At 32.5% G+C, this 22,729-nt stretch overlaps 1 protein-coding gene across 2 annotated transcripts in view; it reads left to right on the top strand.

Annotated features, from left to right (window-relative positions):
* GALNT13 (polypeptide N-acetylgalactosaminyltransferase 13) overlaps positions 1 to 22,729 on the top strand; it is a 717,275-nt gene that overhangs the window by 228,399 nt on the left and 466,147 nt on the right. For both annotated transcript variants that reach the window (XM_044666584.1, XM_044666582.1), the window contains exon 2: positions 15,393 to 15,561. In XM_044666584.1, coding sequence (XP_044522519.1) covers positions 15,393 to 15,561 — 169 coding nt within the window. The remainder of the gene's footprint in view (positions 1 to 15,392; positions 15,562 to 22,729) is intronic.

Genomic DNA, 22,729 nt, shown 5'->3' with positions numbered 1-22,729 from the left:
CACAGGGCCAGATGGATTCACAAGTGGATTGGATAAAACATTTAAAGAATGGCTAATCCTAATACTTTACAAACCATTCATTTTAAGGTAAGAAAGAATTTACCAAATTCCTTTATGACACAAATATGATACCGTTTTCAAAGCCAGGCAGACTAAAAACAAAGAAAAAAAAATACAGACCAATCTCCTTAATGAACATAGAAGAAAAAATTCTTAAATAGAATACAAGCAAAAAGACTCCAGCAAGTTATCATGATGATTATTCATTATGATCAGGTGAGACTTACACCAGAAATGCAAGGATGATTTAATATTAGGAAAACTATCCACATAATTGACCATATTAACAACCAAACCAACAGAGATCACATGATTATCTCAATAAATGTAGAAAAAGTCTTTGACAAAATACAACACCCATTCCTATTGAAAACACTAGAATGTATAGGAATAAATGGGTCTTTCCTAAAAATAATAAACAATATATATATTTAAAACCATCAGCAAGCATCATCTGAAATGGGGAAAAATTAGAATCCTTCCCAATAAAATCAATAGTGAAGGAAGGATGCCCATTATCACCATTATTTTTTTAATATTGTGCTAGAAAACCTAGCAGTGGTAATTAGAGAAGAAAAAGAAATCAAATGTATTAAAATAGGCAATAGAGACTAAACTATCACTCTTTGCAGTTGATATGATGGTATACTTAAAGAATCCTAGAGAATCAGCTAAAAAGCTAGTGGAAATAATCAACAACTTTAGCAAAGTTGCAGGGTACAAAATAAACCCACATGAATCATCAGCATTTCTATATATTTCCAACACAACCCAGCAGCAAGAGTTAGAAAGAGAAATTCTATTTAAAATCACACTAGACAATATAAATAATTAGGAATCTATTTGCAAGACAAACACAGGAATTATATGAACACAACTAGAGAACACTTTTCACACAATTAAAACTAGATCTAAAGGAGGCAGCTGGGTAGCTCAGTGGATTGAGAGTCAGGCCTAGACGGGAGGTCATAGGTTCAAATCCGGCCTCAGATACTTCCCAGCTATGTGACCCTGGGCAAGTCACTTGACCCCCATTGCCCACCTTTACCACAATTCCACCTAGGAGCCAATATACAGAAGTTAAGGATTTAAAAAAAAAAAGCTAGATCTAAATAATTGGAAATATATTAATTGCTCATGGGTAGGATGAGCTAACATTTTAAAAATGACCAAATTCATTTATTTATTTAGTACCACATCTATGAATCTACTAAGAAACTTTTTTATTAAGAATTGGAAAAAAATTATAACAGTTCATTTGGAAGAACAAAAAGGTCAAGAATATCTAGGGAAATAATGAAAATAAATGTGAAGGATGGGGGCCTAGCAGTATCAGATCTTAAACTGTACTATAAAACAGTGGTCATCAAAAGAATTTGATATTAAGAGACAGAATGGAGGATCAGTGGAATAGACTTGGGGTAAATGTCCTTATCAAGATAGTGTATAATAAATCCAAGGATCCCAGCTTTTGGGACAAAACCCCATTATTTGACAAAAATTATGGGGAAAGTGGAAAACAGTATGAGAGAGATTAGGTTTAGATCAACATCTCACACTCTACACCAAGATAAATTCAGAATGAATAAACAACTTTGATATAAAGAAGGACTATAGGTAAATTAGGTGAATATAGAACAGTATACCTGTCAGATCTATGAGAAAAGAAAGAATTTGAAACCAAGCAAAAATTAGAAAACATTTAAAAATATAAAATGAATAATATTTATCATATTAAATTAAAAATTTTCATACAAACAAAACCAATGCCATCAAAATTAGTAGGGAAAGAGAAAATTGGGAGAAAGAATCTTTATAACAAAAACTTCTGACAAAGGTCTAACTTCTCAAATTCATAAGAAGCTAGGTCAATTGTACAAAAAAAAAAAAAAACCAAGCCATTTCCCAAGTGATGAATGGGCAAGGGACATGACTAGGCAATTTTCAGATAAAGAAATCAATACTATAAATAAGCATATGAAAAAGTATTCTAAATCTCTTATAATTAGAGAAATGCAAATCAAAACTACTCTGAGGTACCACCTCACACCTAGCAGATTGGCTAATATGAGAGCAAAGGAAAAATAATAAAAGTTAGAGGTGATGTGGTAAAATTGGGACACTAATACACTGCTGGTGGAGTTGTGAATTGGTCCAAACATTCTGGAAGTTAATTTGGAATTATGTATAAAGGGATTTAAAAGTCTGCCTGCCCTTTGATGGAGTGATACCATTGCTGGGCTTGTAGCCCAAAGAGATAATGAGGAAAAAGACTTGTGCAAAAATATTCATAACTGTGCTCTTTGTGGAGGCAAAAAATTGGAAAATATGGGGATGCCCTTTGATTGGGGAATGGCTAAAAAATTGTAGTATTTTTTGGTGATAGAATACTATTGAGCTAAAGTGAATAATGAACTGGAGGAATTCCATGTGAACTGGGACGACTTCCAGGAATTGAGGCAGAGTGAAAGGCACAGAATGGGGACATGACAAGGTGTGTAGATTCTAAATGATCACTCTGTTTCAAATATTAATAATATGGGAAAAGGTCTTGATCAATGATACATGTAAAATGCAGTGGAATTGCTCATTGATTACAGGAGTGGGTAGAAAGGAGGCAAGGGAAAGAACATGAATCATGTAATCATGGAAAAATAGTCTAAATTAAATAAGCAAATAAATAAATAACAAAAAGTTATATGAGCCACCTCTGACTCATTCATTTCTAGTCTATCTTTGTTATTAATTCTAGATTTTTATTTAATATATCCTTATCATGTTTGAAACTTTGGTTAAAAAAATATTCTCTGGTTTACTATTGTATACCTAGTAAAGATTCCTTTCTAAGCTTTCCCTTCCTGGATCTCTGTAGTCTGTCATCAGTATAGCTGACATTATTCCCCTTAAAGTTTTCTTGGCTGATTGAATCAATCATTATTTTATAAATATGCCCCACCATGTATATACTGGTCTTCACTTATGTTTGAAAATGTTTTTTCCTACTTATTGAAATGATTTCAGCATAATTCAAATGTCATTTCTTTTATGAAGTTTTTTCTGATCTCCTCATCCTTCATTTAGGATTCTTTCATTCTTCTCTAATTATGGATCTCTTATACATTCTGTGTGTTGTTTTTTAACTTGTTTCTATGTTCAATTATTACAAGGTTTTATGCTTTCTGAGGGTAGAGATATCTTATCTTTGCCTTTTTTCTATGTAGGATCATGATATTTTACTAACTACTTGCTTCATAAAGGTAGATTTTGTACATATTTGAATGAATATGATAATCTTTATTTCAGTGATTTCATCTGAAACTAAAGACATAGGTATAATTTTGAAAATTTCACACTGGTATTTCCCTTATCTGATCTATGATGTCTAAGAATTTCATTTTGTGATACTACCATGTGTGTTATGAACAACTAACCTTATAAGCATATGGTTCCCAAATGTCCACAAGAGAAAGTTTTAAAAAATAGAATTGATACTGAGAAAGGTTAAATTTTGGGGGCAAGAGTTTGATCAAAAGCCAGTGCACAGTTTATTAAATGCAAAACACTTAATTATTAGGAAATATGGATAGGAAATAAGGATGAAAGTGAAAGTAATCTTATAAATTTGTAACTATATTCAAGATCCTAATCCTTACTAAATTTTTCTAGAAAACCCTACATCTATCTGTCTCAGAGAGCAATATCTTCTGCTAGACTGAAATCCTTACCTATTCTCTACTCTCTCTAATAATATATCCACTATTGAATTACCTATCTGTCCAAGTTATCAATGATCAATGGTGGCTAATAAGGCCTTAAATTCCATTTCTCTTCTCCAGCTAGAGAGGACAAGTCACATACAACTCTCCCCAGGAGACTCAAAGACAAAAAAACCTTTTTCAATAGTCTGCAACTTTCAAACCACACTCAGATACACTCTTCTACCTGTCACCAACTGCCAACCTACACAGCAGTGGGTCACTGGGTTATTGTCAAGTGGCACAGCAGGGGGTCTCTTACTAAGAAATCTTATTACTCCTTTGCCTCTTAAATAGAAAAAGATAGAAATTAATAAACACTCTCTTAAAATTACCAAAGTTCAGGAAAAACAAATATATCCTACAATGAACTGTCCTTTCATTGGTGATCTATTTAATAACTTTATTACACTTACTAATGATTCCAGGGGGTGATTCCACTTGAAAGTCCAAAGTGGAACATCATTCTAATAATACTACTGAGCTTCTATAATGTGACTGTGGTATTGCTTCTTGTCAAGGTGCCTCCTGGAGTTATGTGTAAAGTAGCTCCTTAAGGCTTTTTCTGGATAAAACAATCTGGTTATCTTTGTTCCATGCCAGAGAATCCTTAGTTTGTCATTACATTGGATTCTCCTTTCAGAGCTCTAATGAAATGCTGCCAAGAGTTTATTCTGAAGCATTCCTCCCAAGCTCAGGTTTAACCTAAACTGTAACTTCTACAAGTTTATATAAATAATAGGAACATACTTCTCTACAGGTAGATCTCAGTCATTCACTAGGTCTAGGCATACAGCCTTTAAAATGTGACTGCCCTCTCTTCCTCTACTGATAATAGATCTTCAACATTGGTTTAGCACAGTGATATGCAAACTTTTTAAAGAGTGGACCAAAGGAAAGGACATGCTCATCTGTCAGTCTGTTTCTAAGGCAACTCTTTCAAAGTTACATTGTATTGTATCCTACTCATTGTATTCGTCAGATTAGGAATAATGTCCCACTGCCAGATAGAACATTCCAGGGGGCCACATCTGGCCTATGGGCCATAGTTTGTCCATCACTGGTCTAGTAGAATGAAAATTATTATAATATGTCCTTACATGATTCTTTTTACTCTTTCTTTTTTTAATTGAATTTCACTTTTTTTCAATTACTTATAGAAATAATTTTTGACAATTGTTTTCTGATACTTTGCAATTCAGATTTGATTTACTTCTTTCCCTCCTTTCCTCCATCAGGTGATGAGTAGTCTTATATAGCTTATATTTAGATGATTGCTTTCATGTAATATATGTTTCCATATTCCCCATGTCATGACTGAAGACATATATCATTTATATAGTAAAAAACTTATGAAAAAAATAATGTGAATAATGGTATTCATTGATCTACAGTCATATTCCAAAGGTTTCTTCCTTGCCTATAGATAGCATTTTCGTTGTTTAACGTGAGTCCCTTGATGTTATCTTATTTGGCTGATTAATAGTTTGGGCCTTCTTAGATGAGCGTTGTACAATATTTGTTACTGAGTTCAGTGTTCTCCTGGTGATGATCACTTCACTTGGCATCAGTTCATATGAGTATTTCTAGCTTTTTCTGAACTCACCCAGTTCATCATTTTATGTGGTGTTATAATTTTCCATTATGACCATATGCCATAACTTTTTCAGCATTCCCCAAATGATGGCTACCTCCTCCATTTCTAATTCTTTGCACTAGAAAAAGAAATGCTAATATATATGTTTGTGCAAGTAAGTTAATTTCCCTTATCTCTAATATCTTTCAGAAACATATCCAGTAGTGGTATCTCTAGGTTAAACAGTATGTATAGTTTTATGCTCTCCCTGAATGGTTCCATGTTACTCTCCAGAATTGTTGTATCAGTTAACAAATTGAACAACAGCATAGTGTCTCAATTTCCCACACTTACTTGAACATTTATCATTATCATTTGTGGTCATAGTAGCCATACCAATAGGAATCTCAGGATTCTTTTAATTTTCATTTCTCTAATCAATAGTGATTCAGAATATTTTCATATATTGAAATAATTTTAATTTTTTCATCTGAGAAATATATCTATATCCTTTCACCATTTATCATTTAGGCCATGCTTTATATTGTTATAAATTGGTCACACCTCTATATATTTGAGAAATGAATCTTTTGTCAGAAACACTTGTTATAACTTTTATCCAGCTTGTTTTCCTTCTAATCATTGTTGTATTGATTTTGTTTGTATAGAAACTTTTAAATTTAATATAAAAATCAATTTCATTTTAAATAATATTCTCTATGTCTTATGAGGTCATAAATTGCTCCCTTATCCATAAATATGACAGGTAAACTTTTCTATGATCCTCTAATTTGTTTATGGTAAACTCTTTTATTTCTAAATCAAGTATCCATTTTGATTTTCTCATGATACATTTTGTGAAACATTGGTCTATGCCTCCTGTCTGCCATATTGTTTATTTTTTTTCATTTTCTAAGCAGTTTTTGTCAAATAGTGAGTTCTTCTCCACAAAGGTTTATCAAGCACTAAGTTACCATCATCATTAATATCTGTGTATTAATTTCCTAACCTAGTCCAGTGATCAACTGCTCTGTTTCTTAGTTGATATTACATGGATCTGATGATTATTGCTTCATACTAGAGGTTGAGATCTGGTTCAGAGAAATCTTTTTTCATCATTTTCTTTCATTAATTCCCTTGATTTTCTTAAGTTTTTGTTCTTCCAGATGAATTTTGTTAATATTTTTCTAGTTCTAGGAAGTAATATTTGGTTACTTTGATTGATATGACATGGAATAGGTAAAGTAATTTAGGACTGTCATTTTTATTATATTGGCTCAGTCTATCCATGAGCAATTTTTTCCAATTATTTAGCTATTTTGTAATCATGTTAATGTAGTTGCTGGGTTTTGGTAAGTATAATTCAAAGTCTGAAGAGATTATGCCCATTATCAGCACTACTATTTAATATTATACTAGAAATGTTAGCTATAGAAATAAGGGAAGAAAAAGAACTGAAGGAATTATAGTATGCGATGATGAAACAAAACTATCATTTTTCGCAAATGATATGATGGTAAGTAGAGGGAACCCCAGAGAATTAGCTAAAAGACTAATAGAAACAAAGAAACAAATTTAATAAAGTTGCAGAGTACAAAATCCACTTAAATCATCAGTATTTCTTTTTAGCACCAACAACATTCAACAAAAAGAGATAGAAAAGGAAATTCCAACTTAAATAACTGGATAATATGAATTACCTCAACATCACTCTTGATTATTTTTTGGTTGGATTTGTCTACTTCTGAGATGGAAGAATGAGGAACCCCATTAGTAATATTTTACTACATATTACCTTGTGTTATTCATGTAACTTTTCCTTTAGGAAAGTGGATGTGCAAATATATGCCACTTGATGTGTATATATATTTAGTATTTATTTTCTCCTATTGTATATTGTGCCTTTTATTAAGATGTACTTTTCTTCCTTAACTATTTTTATGGATCATTTTTACATTTTGCTTTGCTTGAGATCATGATTGCTACTTCTGCTTTTTTTCTTATCTGAGGCATAGTAGAGTCTTCTCGAACCCTTTCCTTTTATACTATGTGTCTCCCTGCTTTAAATTTGTTTTTTATAGATAGAATATTGTGAGCTTCTGTTTTTTAATCCACTCTGTTATCTTTTTCACATTTACAAGTGAGTTCATCCCATTCACTTTCAGTTATTATTATTAACATTGTTTCTATCCATTTATTGCTCCCCTTTATCATTCTTTCTTTTTCTTTTTTGCCTTTTCCTGTAAATGATGTTTTATTTTTGATAATCACCTCACCCAATTCAACCTCCCTTTTGTCCATTCATCTCTTTCCTTATTCCTTCTACCCTCCTACTTCCCTATAGGGAAAGGTAGGTTTTTATAGCTGGCTGTGAGTGTTATTCCCACTTTGAGCAGATTCCAGTGAGAATAAGAGTAAAAAAACCTGCTACTATCTCCCACCCCACACCATCTTCTCCTCATCTATATTGCCTCTTATGTACCTCTTCATGAAAGGTAGATTATATCCTCTATCTCTTCTTTTTTCTTCTTCCCATATGTTCCTCTTTCCCATTCATTGATTTTTTTAAAAATCAGCCCATCTTATTTAGCTTTCTTCCTCCTTCCTATGTATTCTCCCCACCAACCTATTTTTGCTCTAATAGTGATAAACTTCTTAAATATTTTAGATATTTTGCATATCTTGAGTACCTTTAGCTTCTCAAGTATCACAGATATGCTAATTATTTAAATTTTCACATTTCCAAGTATGAACATACTCATTTTTCTCCTTATTCAAACCCTTAAGCTTCACTTTACCTTTTTATGATCCTCTTGGGTGTGAAATTTTTTATCAAATTGTTTTTTCACCTCTGTTTTTTAAGTCAGGACAGTCTGAAATACTCTATTTCATTAAATGTCAATTTTTCTTCAAATGCATGTTTGGCATGTAATTTTTTTGTTTAGTTACTCAATATTTGAATTGTTTCCTTCTGGATGCTTTTCCCCTGGCCTGGAAGTTCTAGAATTTGATTATAAAAGTTCTGAAGTATTTTATTTTGTGGCCTTTTTCAGGAGATGATTTGTGCATTTTCTCAATTTCTATACTTCCCTCTTGTTTCAAAATATAAGAGCAGTTTTCCCTGATGATTTCTTAAAAGATGGTGTCAAGCTTCTTTTTTTAAATCGTGACATTCAGTATTCTCATGATTCTTATATTATTTCTTCTGGATATATTTCTAGACCAGACATTTTTCTATTAAGGTATTTTAGATTTTCTTTTTTTTTTCTTTTGATTTTGTCTTAATATTGGCTGATGTCTTCATTCATTAGCATGTGTTTGTCCATTTCTAATTAGCAAAGAGATATTTTCTCCCTTTAGTTTTCTGTTTCCTATTTCAATAGTTTAATTGAGTTTTAATTGTTTAAATAGTTGATTTCTTCAGTGGTTTTCCCCTTCATTTTCATTTGATCCATTATTTAAGAAGTTGTTTTCTTCCATTTGTTTTTTTGTCTCCACTTCCCTTTGGCCTATTCTAGTTATTAAGGAGTTGATTCTTCATTGAATTTATTTCCCAACTTTTGAAGTTTTCTGTAAATTCTTTTATTATTTGATTTCTAAAATGTATTTTCAAGTTCTTCCAGTGGTTATTTTATGGTCTAATATCTTTTCACACTTTCCTTTGAGTCTTTACATCTTTCTTTTTTGGCTTTATTGTGATCTTTTGAATTTATATTTTGGTCCTCCCTTTCACTAAAAGAATTTTCTATTTTTTCTCAGTTTTCTAGGTATTTTTTTTGTTTTTTTTCCCTAAGGTATATAGTTCTCCCTCCCATTACATGATTTATCTGTTGGTATTCTTTTCTGTTCATGGTGTAGAAGGACTACTGCTCCAAACTTGAGGACTAGTCTTCTTTGGTACTTGACATAGGCCTGGCTGCCTTTATTTCCCATGGTCTATCTGTTGAGAAGTAGCCTTGCTGACTTGCTCTGGGAAGTCTTGCAGCTATTTTGTCCAGCTAGATTCAACACCTCATGTTACTAGTTCCCCTCTTGTTTTATGGCTGGACTGGTCCCTGTTCTACTGTGATTTTGCCCTTGTGAAGTGGTGTGGTCTAGGCAGGTCCTCTGCTCTGGACTCTGCTGCCTTAGGAACCCTGTTACTTCACTTCCTCATGCACTCTGTTTCCATGTAGGAGTATGTAGGTTGCTGCAATCTTTGCCTTTTGCTACATATAAAGGATGGCTTGACTTAGGCCAGTTCCCCATTCTGCTTCTTTTCTATCTTAGGCACTCTGCTGTCACATGAAAATGAGTAGGTTTCCTGCCATCTCTACCTTTGCTTCCCTTGTGGTATAGTTTAGGTGACTTCTTTTCCCTGCCTCCCCATACACAGCACCACCACCACATTGCCTCAGACTCTTCAGGCAAAGTGATTTATGTACTGTGCAACCAGTTATCTCTGATCCAACAAAGGATGCTAAGAAAGAGTACTTGCATTGGTGGGAAGAGACCAGGAGAAAGTAGTGTCATGAAAATCTAAAGAGAAGAGACTATCAAAGAGAAAGTAATTGACAACATCAAAATTGCAGTGACATCAAGAAAGATAAGATAAAAAGGGGAGTTTTTGGCATAGTATTCTTCCTGGTCTCATAGTCTCTACCCAGTGCTTTGCTTCTCTGCTGGACATATCTGACAGTAGATGCTACCAGATCTCATAGTTGGTCCACTTCCTGAATCTTCTGAAATCTGTTGCTCTCTTTCTCATGGAAAGAGCAGGTCTTATAAAAATTTTTCAGCTTAGAAACATGTCAGTTTAATCCATTCTGGAGGATAATTTGGAAGTATACCTAAAGTGTTATAACATAATACATGCCTTTAAATCCAGTTATACCACTATTGGTTCTCTATCTCAAAAATTGAGATAAAAAATTGAGAAAGGACCTATTTGTACAAAAATATTTATAGCTGCTGTTTTTGTGGTGGCAAAGAATTGTAAACTACAGGGATGTCCTATAATTGGGTAATGACTGAACAAATTGTGGTATATGATAGTTATGGAATGCTATTGTGGTATAAGGAATGATGAACAAGATGATTTCAGAAAGATCCAGATAAACCTATGTGAACTGATGCATAATTAAATAATCAGAACCAGGAGATTATTATACACAGTTACTGAAATATTGTGGAGTGATCAATTGTGTTAGACTTTGCTAATAACGACAATACAATGATGAAGGACAATTCTGAACATATGAAAAAGAGTGCTATCCACTTTCAGAGAATGAACTGTTGGAGAAAAAAGGCAGAGGAAAACATTATTTATCACTTGTTTATTTAGATAAATATTTTGGAGTTTTGTTTCTATAGGGTTATTTACTTACAAAAATGAATATTATGGAATTAGTTTTTGTTGGATAATGTGTAAATGGTAAAATTATGGTTGGACTGAATATTTAATAGGGTGGTTGCCGTGAATTAATTAATTAATTCCAGATGAATTTTTTGCAATTTATTTATAAAATAGAGAGAAAGTGAAAGTAGAGAAATAAGAAGAGGGCAGTCAGAAGGCTAGCTTAAAGAGCTAGACTATATACTCAAGCTCTAGACCAGCCAGAGGGCCTAAGGGTCAATTAACAAGGTTTTTAACAAAAAAGCTTCTTCCAGAGGAGGGGACCCTATGGAGGCTAGTACCTCCAGGAAAAAGCCAAATAAGGGAGTCAGTCTTTTTCACTCACCCACCTGGTAGTTCTAGGGAGAAATATAAAGCAGTCCAAGGGCCTCAGTGAGAGATACTCCAGGGTCAAGTTGAAGGCCAAAGATCATTTTCACAGGAAGTTCTTGAAATTTATAAAGACCATTCCTTTCATCACTTCCTGTGATTTCCCCCCACTTGATATGTAGTATTTACAGCTAAAGTTTTTGCTTAGGGCTGCCCAGGGGACAGTCAGTTGATTCTAATTTGTTACCCACTATCACACACGTGGGTCACAGACCTCCCCCACTTGAGGATAAGTGGGATGTGTCCACTTTTGGTGATTAAATATAAAAATGGGCAGGGTAGAGTTAATCCCATCTTCACAAATACATTTATAACTCAGATTAATTGCTTATCAGCTCTGGGAAGGGATAAGGAAGAAGGGAAGAGATAATATGGATCATATGACTTTGGAAAACTTATGTGGAAATTTGTTATTAAAATATAATTTCTTGAAAAAAAGATATACTAAGTGAGTAAATGAATAGGAGAAAGCTAGGTTTACTAAGCAATAATTCATAGTGCATCATATCTTAATACTATGAAATTGAATGATGTAGTAAATACAAGATTCAATTAACATCATTATTTGTTGATTATAAAAACCTATTTAATTTATTAGAAAAAATCAGTTACTGAATTTAAAAATTTCTACAACAAAATGTTCTCATTAGGAACAAAAGTTATTAAAAACTTTTTTTAAAATATATTTCAACAAATATAACTCTGATAATCAACATCATTGAAGCATAAAAGGAGCCCACACATGGCATTTTCCAAAATGATTGCCACTGTCATAGATAAGATCCAATTTAGAAACTAAAGGGATGTCCACCAATTAGAGAATGTCTGAACAAATTGTGGTATACGATGAAGTGATGGAGTGCTATTCTAATGTAAGGAATGATAAACAGAATGATTTCAGAAAGAACTGGAAAGACCCACATCAACTGATGAAGAGTGAAATAAGCAGAACCAGGTGAAAATTGTATATAGTAACATTGTGCAAAATTGTGCAATGATCAACAGGGATAGACTTAACTACACTTAGCAATGCAATAATCTAGGACTATTCTGTGGGATTTATGAAAAAGAATACTATCCTCTTCTAGAGAAAGAATTGTTGGAGTAGGATTACAGATGAAAGCATAGTTGTTGTCACTTGTTTATTTGGGTATATCTTTTGGGGTTTTAGTTTTGTAAGATTATTCGCTTACAAAAATGACATATGAACAATTTAAATAAATAAGAAAAGTCAGTTTAAAACACTTTTCATTTTTTAATTTTGGCAAAAACACTTGCTGAGAACCATCAACTTTATTCTTGTTTTTCAGCCTTCTCCCCCAGAACTGTAGCTACTAATACTCATCATTTCCCCATATGAAGACACAACATCATCTATCAAACAAAAACAAGGATTTCCCAGATCACTAATGTCTTTAACCTTTCCTTTGAAATATTCTTCCTACTCCATGGGTTCAGATCTCTTTATAAGAGATGATGAGTATATTTTTAGCCTCTGAAAACTAGACTATAGGGGCAGCAATTATTTTAGAAAGTACCCGAGTAATAGAATAATTTGGCCAGTAACTATGAAACTGTTTCAGTTCCCCTAGTTTTCAAACTCTTTATCTTCCATTCTCTCTCTTGGATGCACAGGCAGAGAAAGTGCTACAGATACATGCCCATCTCAGGGAACCAAATCAAAGTTTCTTTTACTTGCTTAAACATATTCCTGGACTTTTTCAATGTAGATAGACTAAGCTGAAAGGTTCAAAGAGGTTTAGGGATGCAACTTTATATTTCAATATTCTATTTTGCCCAAATTTTACCAACTAATTAATCATAATTCTTTTTTATTTAAATATTTTTTTAGAAAACATTTTCCATGGTTACATGATTCATGTTTTTACTTTACCCTTCACCTCCCATTAGCACCCTCCCACGCATAGCCGACGTGCATTTCCACTGATTTTAACATGTGCCATCTATAAAGACCTATTTCCATATTATTGATAATTACATTTGTGTGGTCCTTTCGAGTCTACAACCCCAATCATATCTTCAGCAACCAATGTGTTCAAGCAGTTGTTTTTCTTCTGGGTTTCCACTACTGTAGTTTTTCTTCTGAATGTGGGTAGCGTTCTTTTCCATAAATCCCTCAGAATTGTCCTGGGTCATTGCATTGCTGCTAGTACAGAGGTCCATTACAATCGATTTTACCACAGTGTATCAGTCTCTGTGTACAATGTTCTTCTGGCTCTGCTCCTTTCACTCTGCATCAATTCCTGTAGGTCTTTCCAGTTCACAAGGAATTTGTCCAGTTCATTATTCCTTTGAGCACAGTAGCATTCCATCACCCTCAATGTTTTCCAATTGTTTAAATCTAATTTTAATTGTTTGGAAAGTGTTTTGTAGTTGTTTTCACATAATTCCTGTGTTTGTTTTGGTAGATAGATTCCCAGGTAGCTTCCAAGAACTTAATGAGTGCCCCGAATTTGCTCTAACTCTTATGCACTGGCTTTGGCACTGTAGGTGGTGTGTGTTTGGGGGGTGGGGTATTGCTCAGCTCATGTTTTAGTGAGAGCTATTTCACCCCTTTATAGCTTGGAAATGCCCCGTTCCCACGTACCTTCAATGTTGTGCCCTGTTATGGGGTTCCTTCATTCATCCAGATTTGGTTTTTATGTCCTCTTGAGGAATCCTATCTGTGTGGTTTAGGAGAGGTTAAACACACTGCTTCTACTCTGCCACCATCTTACCCTGGACATCCCACAATTCTTTAGATATCAGTATATCTAGGGAAAATATAGTTGAGCTATGAGAAACATTTCTATTCTCTCAGATCATTAACTTGAAATTTTATTCAATGTCATTCATAACATATAAATACATTTGATGGTGAACTTATGTGATTTCGTATATATAATACATCTTTAGAATATTTTAGAGGAAAAGGAAAGAAATTCAGTATCTCTAGTTAACACATGAGGAATTTGATGCTCAAATGTTAGAAGCTCTGGATAATACAATTTAAACAGATTCATACTTTCATTTACTCTTCCTTGAATAAAAATAAAAAATAATATAGTAGTACAATTCTAATTTGATGGTAGAGTGGTTAAAGTGTTGGGCCAAGAGTAAGGAAATCCTGAGTTTAACTCAGATGCTTACTAAGTGTCACACTGGGCAAAACACTTAACTCTGCTTCAGTTTCCTCAGCTATAAAATGAGTTGGAGAAACAATTGTCAAACCATTATAGCCCCTTTGCCAAGAAAATCCCAAATGGAGTTGCAAAACATTGGACACAACTGAAAATAACTAAAAATCATCAACAAGGAACTATAATTATAGTATACAACGAATCCATATTAAACCTGACATACTGAAAAAATATGTCATCAAAAAAGAATAGATTCAATGAAGAATTTAGAGGAGGAGATAACACCTTGTAACAAAATTGAATAAAATTATCTTCTTTGAAAAGTTCTGTTTTGTGTTCTTGCCAAAAAAAATTTTTTTTAAACTGAGAATTCATGCAACATTTTCTTTGCATGTTGAAACTAGTTAGCTTTGGTATAAATCTGAACTCTGAGCAATATTGTTGAATAGATGTCAATTTTAATATGTCCATAATTTGAACCTTTTAAATTGGTGCATGATATTTTCATATATTAATATTTGGCATATCTTTATGGCATTTTTTTCATGAGAATATCAATGAATCCTAAGGTCTCAAGGACTAGTTGAGCAGATCCCAAGCTTTGGAAGGAAGGCCTCTAGCACAGATTCTCTCTGTAATCCAGGCTATTTGGATAAGCCTAGAGACTTATCAGGAGTGGGATTTATTTTTATTTGGGGAGGGGGCAAATAATATAAATAATAGTCTTCTAAAGCATATAACATTTCTAGTCCTAATCAGTAGAGGGAATACCCTTAATGAGGAAATGATAGAATTATGGGATTCCAGAGAAATCATATTTTATCAACTACTTAGAATTCACCTTTTGAGACTTTATGATTTATACATTTCATATATTTTGGAAAATTTTGTTTCAGAAAAATGATGTATTTTACTTGGACAGCAGCATATGGATTTTTTTCTTGAGACTGGTCTTTTTCATCTAATCCATTTTGCATTAGAAAATGCAGAAAGATTGTAAATAAGTCAAAAGGCTATGCTTGTAAATGTATGCAGCCACTATATGAATAACACACTGCAACTTTGTGTGCATGTACTTGTACATGTATATCTTACAGCTGTTATTTCGAGAAACCAAGAAGGACCAGGAGAGATGGGGAAAGCAGTACGGATTCCTAAAGATGACCAGGAGAAAATGAAAGAGCTGTTTAAAATCAACCAGTTCAACCTCATGGCCAGTGACTTGATTGCTCTTAATAGAAGTCTGCCAGATGTAAGATTAGAAGGGTAAGTTGAGAATTTGTTTTAGAATCATATCTATTTGATACTCAAAATATCATACCTTATTTTAATGTCTGAGAAAATATTATAGTGAACAGTTAATTTCATTTCATTTTCAGAACCTTTTCTTTCAAAATAGCTTTGAAAGTTATAATGGAAATATTTGGTGTGAAGCATATGTTTGAAAAAAGTAGACTGTAGTCTCCCTGGTCCTGAAAGATGTATTATTTGCAAAAATCTCAGACAAAATTGGTTTAGCAGACTTTCATGGGCCCTTTGTAGTTTGTTTTATCTTGTTTTGCTTTTTGGAGAGCAGAATGCCTATTCTGGCAAATTTGTTTGTCAGCATAAGAAGGTCTGTTTCCTTTTGCTATGAAAAATAATCAGGTTAGCTATTTTAATATGGGAATAACTTATGGTCTGAGTGATTCCAGAATGCTATTTTTTACTTCTATTTAGTATGGCTATGAGTAACTGGCTAAGCCATTTGCACAGCTATCTATAATGAGAACACTTGGTTATCAGGCAGAAGTATGGGAAGTATGTACGTGAAACTAATAATTTTACATGAAAAATACTGTTAGAAAATTAAAATTGTGTTTGATTAATTGGAAATTTTTCCTTCTAGATAACAGAGTATATTGTGAAAAGAATATAATAAAATGTAGAATATCTAGTACCAATAGTTTCATTAAAGGAAAAATCTGAAAATCCCAACATCAGGGGAAAAAAATCCAAAATCTCTGGAAAAATGTATAATTTGGATAAATTTCAGTATATAGGGTTTTTTATAGTTATATTGGAGTATATAATTCCATATGTTATTTATAAAAGCATATATGAAAAATTATATTTTCCTTTTTTGGTATAAATAATATCGATAAATATGATTTTAATGGTGGAGAAAGATCCATATTTTTTCCAATGAAGATTAGTAGATGTAGAGCAACTCATACTCTTGAAGGATGTATTGTAGGATCAAAAAGTTAAGGGAGACCCAGGATATATCAGAAACTGGACATAGACCTAGTTCATAGTGAATATGAAGCACTCCTTCATCTTTTCATTTAAAAATGTATCATACAAGTAATTTTACTGGAACATAAATTAGGTCAAAACTTTTTCTTCAAAGAGCTAGATATCCATATCTAATGAAGAAAGGCAAATTATATTAAGATCATAAATTTAGAGTTAGAAGGGACCTTAAAGGTCATAGTCCAACTACCTCTTTTCAGAGCTATGCTATAAAATGAGGAGTGAGGAAAGAAAACTCTCATGTTTGTGCATTTATGTAGTAATTTTACAAATCAATTTTCAATAATACAAATTAAATAACTTAAATATTTATGCCCTTTGATTTAGTTATTTCATTCTCAGGCCTATGACACAAAGATGTCATTGACAAGAAAATACAAAAACAAAACAATATCCCCCTATACACCAAAATATTTATCGCAACACTTATTTCTGATAAAAAAAGAGTTATAAATTAATTTGATTCTCACTATTGGAGAACAGTTAATAAGTTGTGCATCATAATTATAATAGAAATTACCATGATGTGAGAAATGACAAATATGATGAATACAGGGAAATATAAAAATATTATCTGAAGCAGTGTGAAGTTAACAGCAGTTAGAAAAAAATATAACCAATGACCACAACAGAAATGGAAAGATTATCAGAAGATAAACTGATGCTAATGTTGTAAAATTACAAAGAAAACTCATGACTCCAATATAGTGATAGAGATGATACATTCATCTCAACTTGCAGGAAAATATAGGTTTACCAGTTTAGTCTATTGCGCATATTTAAAAATTTTTTTCAATGTTTTGCTAAATTTCTCCTCCTTTTGCTTTTGTTCCTTCTTCCCCTGTCTCCGTTCTTTCCTTTCTTTTGTTACTTCATGTATTTTTCTAAAATTAGAAGTTGTAATTTGAAATGGATCTCTGGTTAGGAGGAGAGGAAATTTTGGGAAATTTTAATTAATTTAAATCCAAATATATCCTTAAGTTTTTAATGTAAAATTTCTCATCAGGTTTCAACATATATTTTCCAAAATTATAAGATCCAAACCATCTCCCTGCCTACCTTCTCTTCCCCAACTTGGAGATGATAAGCAATTTGATCTCGATCATACATGTATTAGCATCCAAACCACTCTTCCATATTGGTTATTGTCATAAGAGCACATTCACACAAAACCAAAACCCCCAAATGAAGCCATAAATAAACTGATGTGAAAAATAATATGCTTTGATCTGCATCTGACTCCAACAGTTTTTTCCTTGGAGGTGGATAAAATTCCCCATCTCAAGTCCTTCAGAATTTTCTCAGATCATGGCAATGCTGAGAATACTTCAAGTCTTTCGCAGTCGATCATTATAAAATATTGCTGTTACTGTGTATAATGTTCTCCCAGTTCTGCTTAGTTTGCTCTACATCAGTCGGTTCATGTAGATCTTTCCATTTTTTCTGAAGTCATCCTGCTTATCATTTCTTAAATAATAATATTCTATCACCAATATATAACACAATTTGTTCAGCTCTTCTCAAATTGATGAGCATCTCTTCAATTTCCAATTATTTCTCACCACAAAAAGAACTCTTTTAAATATTTTTGAACAAGCATGTACTTTTTCCCTTTTTATTATATATTTGGGATACATATCTAGTAGTTGTATTACAGGATGATTGGAAATGCACAATTTCCCTCCAGAATGTCATTCAAAACTCCGCCCAAAATGCATTAGTGTCCCGCTTTTGCCACATCCCCTTCAACATTTATTACTTTTCTCTGTCAATCTGATAGGTATGAAGTGGTATCTCAACATTTTTTCAATTTGCATTTCTCTAATAAAGTGTGATTTAGAATTTTTTTTTCATATGACGGAAGATAGTTTTGATTTCTTGAAGTGAAAATTTCTTGTTCATATCCATTGACCATAAATCAAGGAATAGCATGAATTCTTATAAATGTGAGAAAATAGACCATCAACATTTTTTTATAAATTTTTCCCTGTTTATTATTTCCCTACTAATCTTGGTTACATTGGTTTTGTTTAACAAAAGTTTTTTCATTTAATATAATCAAAATTATTTATTTGATATCTTATAATGTTCTTTATTATTTGTTTGGCCATGAATTCTTCCCTTCACCATAGATCTTTCAGGTAACTGAAAAATTTACTTATGCGATCAATCTTTAAATCTAAGTAATATACCCATTTTGACTATATATTGGTATAGCATGTGAGATACTATATTTTGCCTAATTTCTGCCATACCGTTTTCCAATTTTCTCAGCAGTTATTTTTTAAAAATTAAGTTCTTATCCCCAAAGCTGAGATCTTTGAGTTTATCAAACATTAAGATCATTTGCCCCTGTATATTATGTATCTAATCTATACCATTGATGTAATATTCTATTTCTTAGTCAGTACCAGACTGTTTTGATGACTTTTGCTTTATAATAGTTAGAGATCTTAGTGCTAGACGATCTTCCTTCACATTTTCCCCTTAATTGTCTTGATATCCTTGATCTTTTGCTCTTACAGATGTGATTACTATTTTTTCTAGTTCTATTAAATAATTATTTTCTTGTTTGGTATGGCACTGTAAAAGTAATTTAATTTGGGTAAAATTGTCCATTTTAGTATATTAGCTCAGTTTATCCATGAGCAATTCATATTTTCCCCATTGTTTAATGCTGACTTCATTTGATAAAGTGTTCATATATTGTGTTCATATTATTCTTGTATTTGTTTTGTCAAATAGATTCCAAGGTATTTTATATTATCTAGTTATTTTAAATGGGATTTCTCTTTCCATCTCTTCCTGTTAAACTTTGTAATATATAGAAATGCTGATTATTTATATGGATTTAATTTATATACTGCAACTTTAATAAAGCTATTAATTATTTCAACTATTTTAATTGATTCTAGAAGTATGACTTCATATCATCTGTGAAGAGTGATAGTTTAGTTTCCTCATTGCCTAATTTAATTCCTTAATTTTCATTTTCTTTTCTTATTGCTAAAGTCAGCATTTCTAGTGCAATATTAAATAATCATGGAGATAATGGGAATCCTTGCTTCAGCCCTGATGTTACTGGGGAGGCTTAAAATTTATTCTAATTACAGATGATACTCCCTCATGGTTTTAGGTTCATAGTACTTATTTTCAATTATGATTCATTTATTTCTATGGTTTCTTGTGCTTTTTTTATTTTTTAATTTTTTAGAAAAATTTTCGAGCTTTACATGATTCATATCCTTACTTTCCCCTTAACCCCCCTCCTTTGCCTGTCTCCCCCATAGCTGATGCACATTTCCACTGGTTTCTTCATGTCTATGAAGACATATTTCCATATTATTGCTAGTTGCATTGCTGTGGTCATTTTGAGTCTACATCCCCAATCATGTCCGCATCAACCCATGTATTCAAGTATTTGTTTTTCTTCTGGGTTTCCACTCCTATAGTACTTCCTCTGAAAGTGGGTAGCGTTCTTTACCATAAATCCCTCAGAACTGTCCTGTGTCAATGCATTGCTACTGGTACAGAAGTCCATTACATTCAATTTTACCATAGTATATCAGTCTCTGTGTACAGTGTTCTTCTGGCTCTGCTCCTTTCACTCTGCATCAATTCCTGGAGGTCTTTCCAGTTCACATGGAATTCCTCCAGTTTATTATTTCTTTTAGCACAATAATATTCCATCACCAGCATTTACCACAATTTGGTCAACCATTCCTCAATTGAAGGACATACCATCATTTTCCAGTTTTTTGCCACCACAAAAAGCACGGCTATAAATATTTTCGTGCGAGTCTGTTTATCTATGATCTTTTTGGGGTTCAAACCCAACAATGGTATGGCTGGATCAAAGGGTAGGCATTCTTTTATAGCCCTTTGAGCATAGATCCAAATTGCCATCCAGAATGGTTGCATAAGTTCACAATTCCATCAGCAATGCATTAATGTCCCAATTTGGCCACATCCCCTTCAACATTTATTACTCTCCCCTGTTCTCATTTTAGCCAATCTGCTAGGTGTGAGGTGGTACTTCAGAGTTCTTTTGATTTGCATTTCTCTAATTATTAGAGATTTAGAACACTTTCTCATGTGCTTATTGATACTTATGATTTCTTAACCAGAAAATTGCCTATTCATGTCCCTTGCCCATTTATCAATTGGGGGATGGCTTGATTATTTTATACAATTGATTTAGTTCCTTGTATATCTGAGTAATTAGAGCACTTTCAGAATTTTTTTTATAAAGATTTTTTCCTAGTTTGTTGTTTCCTTTCTGATATTGATTGCATTGTTTTTGTTTGTACAAACCCTTTTTAATTTAATGTAATCAAAATTATTCATTTAATATTTTTTAATTTTTTTTATCTCTTGCTTGGTTTAAAAATCTTTCCTTTCCCAGAGATCTGACAAGTATACTATTCTGTGTGCACTTAATTTACATACGGTTCCCTTCTTTATATTCAAGTCATTCACCCATTATGAATTTACCTTGTTGTAGGGTGTGAGAAGTTGATCTAAACCTAATCTCTCCCATATTGTTTTACAATTTTCCCAGCAGTTGTTGTAGAATAGTGGATATTTTTCCCATAAGTTGGGCTCTTTGTGTTTATCATACACTGTGTTGATAATGTCACTTACCCCAAGTCTATTCCACTGATCCTTTCTTACGTCTCTTAGTCAGTAACATCATTTTGATGACCACATTTTTATAATATAGTTTAATATCTGGTACTGCTAGGCCCCCTTCCTTCACATTTTTTTCATTATTTCCCTTGATCTTTTGTTCTTCCATATGAAATTTGTTATACTTTTGTTCTAATTCAGTAAAAAGGGTTTTTGGTAGTTTGATAGTTATGGTACTAAATAAGTAAATTAATTTGTGTAGAATGGTCATTTTTATTATGTTAGCTCGTCCTACCCATGAAGCCTCAATGTTTTTCCAATTGTTTGGAACTAGTTTTAATTGTTTGGAAAGTGTTTTGTAGTTGTGTTCATATAATTCCTGTGTTTGTTTTGGTAGATAGATTCCTAAGTATTTTATACTGTCTAGGGTAATTTTAAATGGTGTTTCTCTTTCTACCTCTTGCTGCTGTGATGTTTTGGAAATATATAGAAATGCTGATGGTTTATGTGCATTTATTTTGCATCCTGCAACTTTGCTAAAGTTGTTGATTATTTCTACAAGCTTCTTAGTTGATTCTCTAGGATTTTTTAAGTAGACCGTCATACCATCTGCAAAGAATGATAACTTAGTCTCCACATTGCCTGTTTTAATACCTTCAATTTCTTTTTCTTCTCTTATTGCTACTCCTAGTGTTTCTAGTACAATGTTAAATAATAGAAGTGATAATGGGCATCCTTGTTTCACATCTGATCTTAATGGAAAGGCTTCTAATTTATACCCATTGCATATTATGCTTTTTGATGGTTTAACATCTATACCATTTATTATATTTAGGAAAGGACATTCTATTCCTATAATTTATAGTGTTTTCAGTAGGAATGGGTGTTGTATTTTGTCAAAGGCTTTTCTAGCATCTATTGAGATAATCATGTGATTTTTGTTTGTTAGTTTGTTGATATGGTCAATTATGTGGATGGTTTTCCTTATGTTGAACCATGCTTGCCTTCCTGATATAAGTCCCACTTCACCATGATGAATAACCCTCTTGATCACTTGATTGAGTGTTTTTGCTAGTATTCTATTTAATAATTTTGCTTCTATGTTCATTAGGAAAATTGGTCTGTAGTTTTCTTTCTGTGTTTTTGATCTACCTAGCTTTGGAATCAGTACCATATTTTGTCATAAAAGGAATTTGATAGGACTCTTTCTTTGCTTATTATATCAAAAATTTGTAAAGTATTGGGATTAGTTGTTCCTTCAATGTTTCATAGAATTCATTTGTGAATCTATCAGGCCCTGGCGATTTTTTTCTTAGGGAGTTCTTTGATAGCATGTTCAATTTTCTTTTCTGATATGGGACTATTTAAGTATTCTATTTTTTCTGCTGTTAATGTAGGCAATTTATATTTTTGTAAATATTCATCTATATCACCTAGGTTGCTATGTTTATTGCCATATAATTGGGCAAAATAGTTTTTAATGATTGCCTTGATTTCCTCTTCATTAGAC

The sequence above is a fragment of the Gracilinanus agilis genome, chromosome 3 (genome assembly GCF_016433145.1).
Source record: "Gracilinanus agilis isolate LMUSP501 chromosome 3, AgileGrace, whole genome shotgun sequence".
Taxonomy (NCBI): Eukaryota; Metazoa; Chordata; class Mammalia; order Didelphimorphia; family Didelphidae; genus Gracilinanus; species Gracilinanus agilis.
This window is presented reverse-complemented; position numbering and strand designations above follow the sequence as displayed.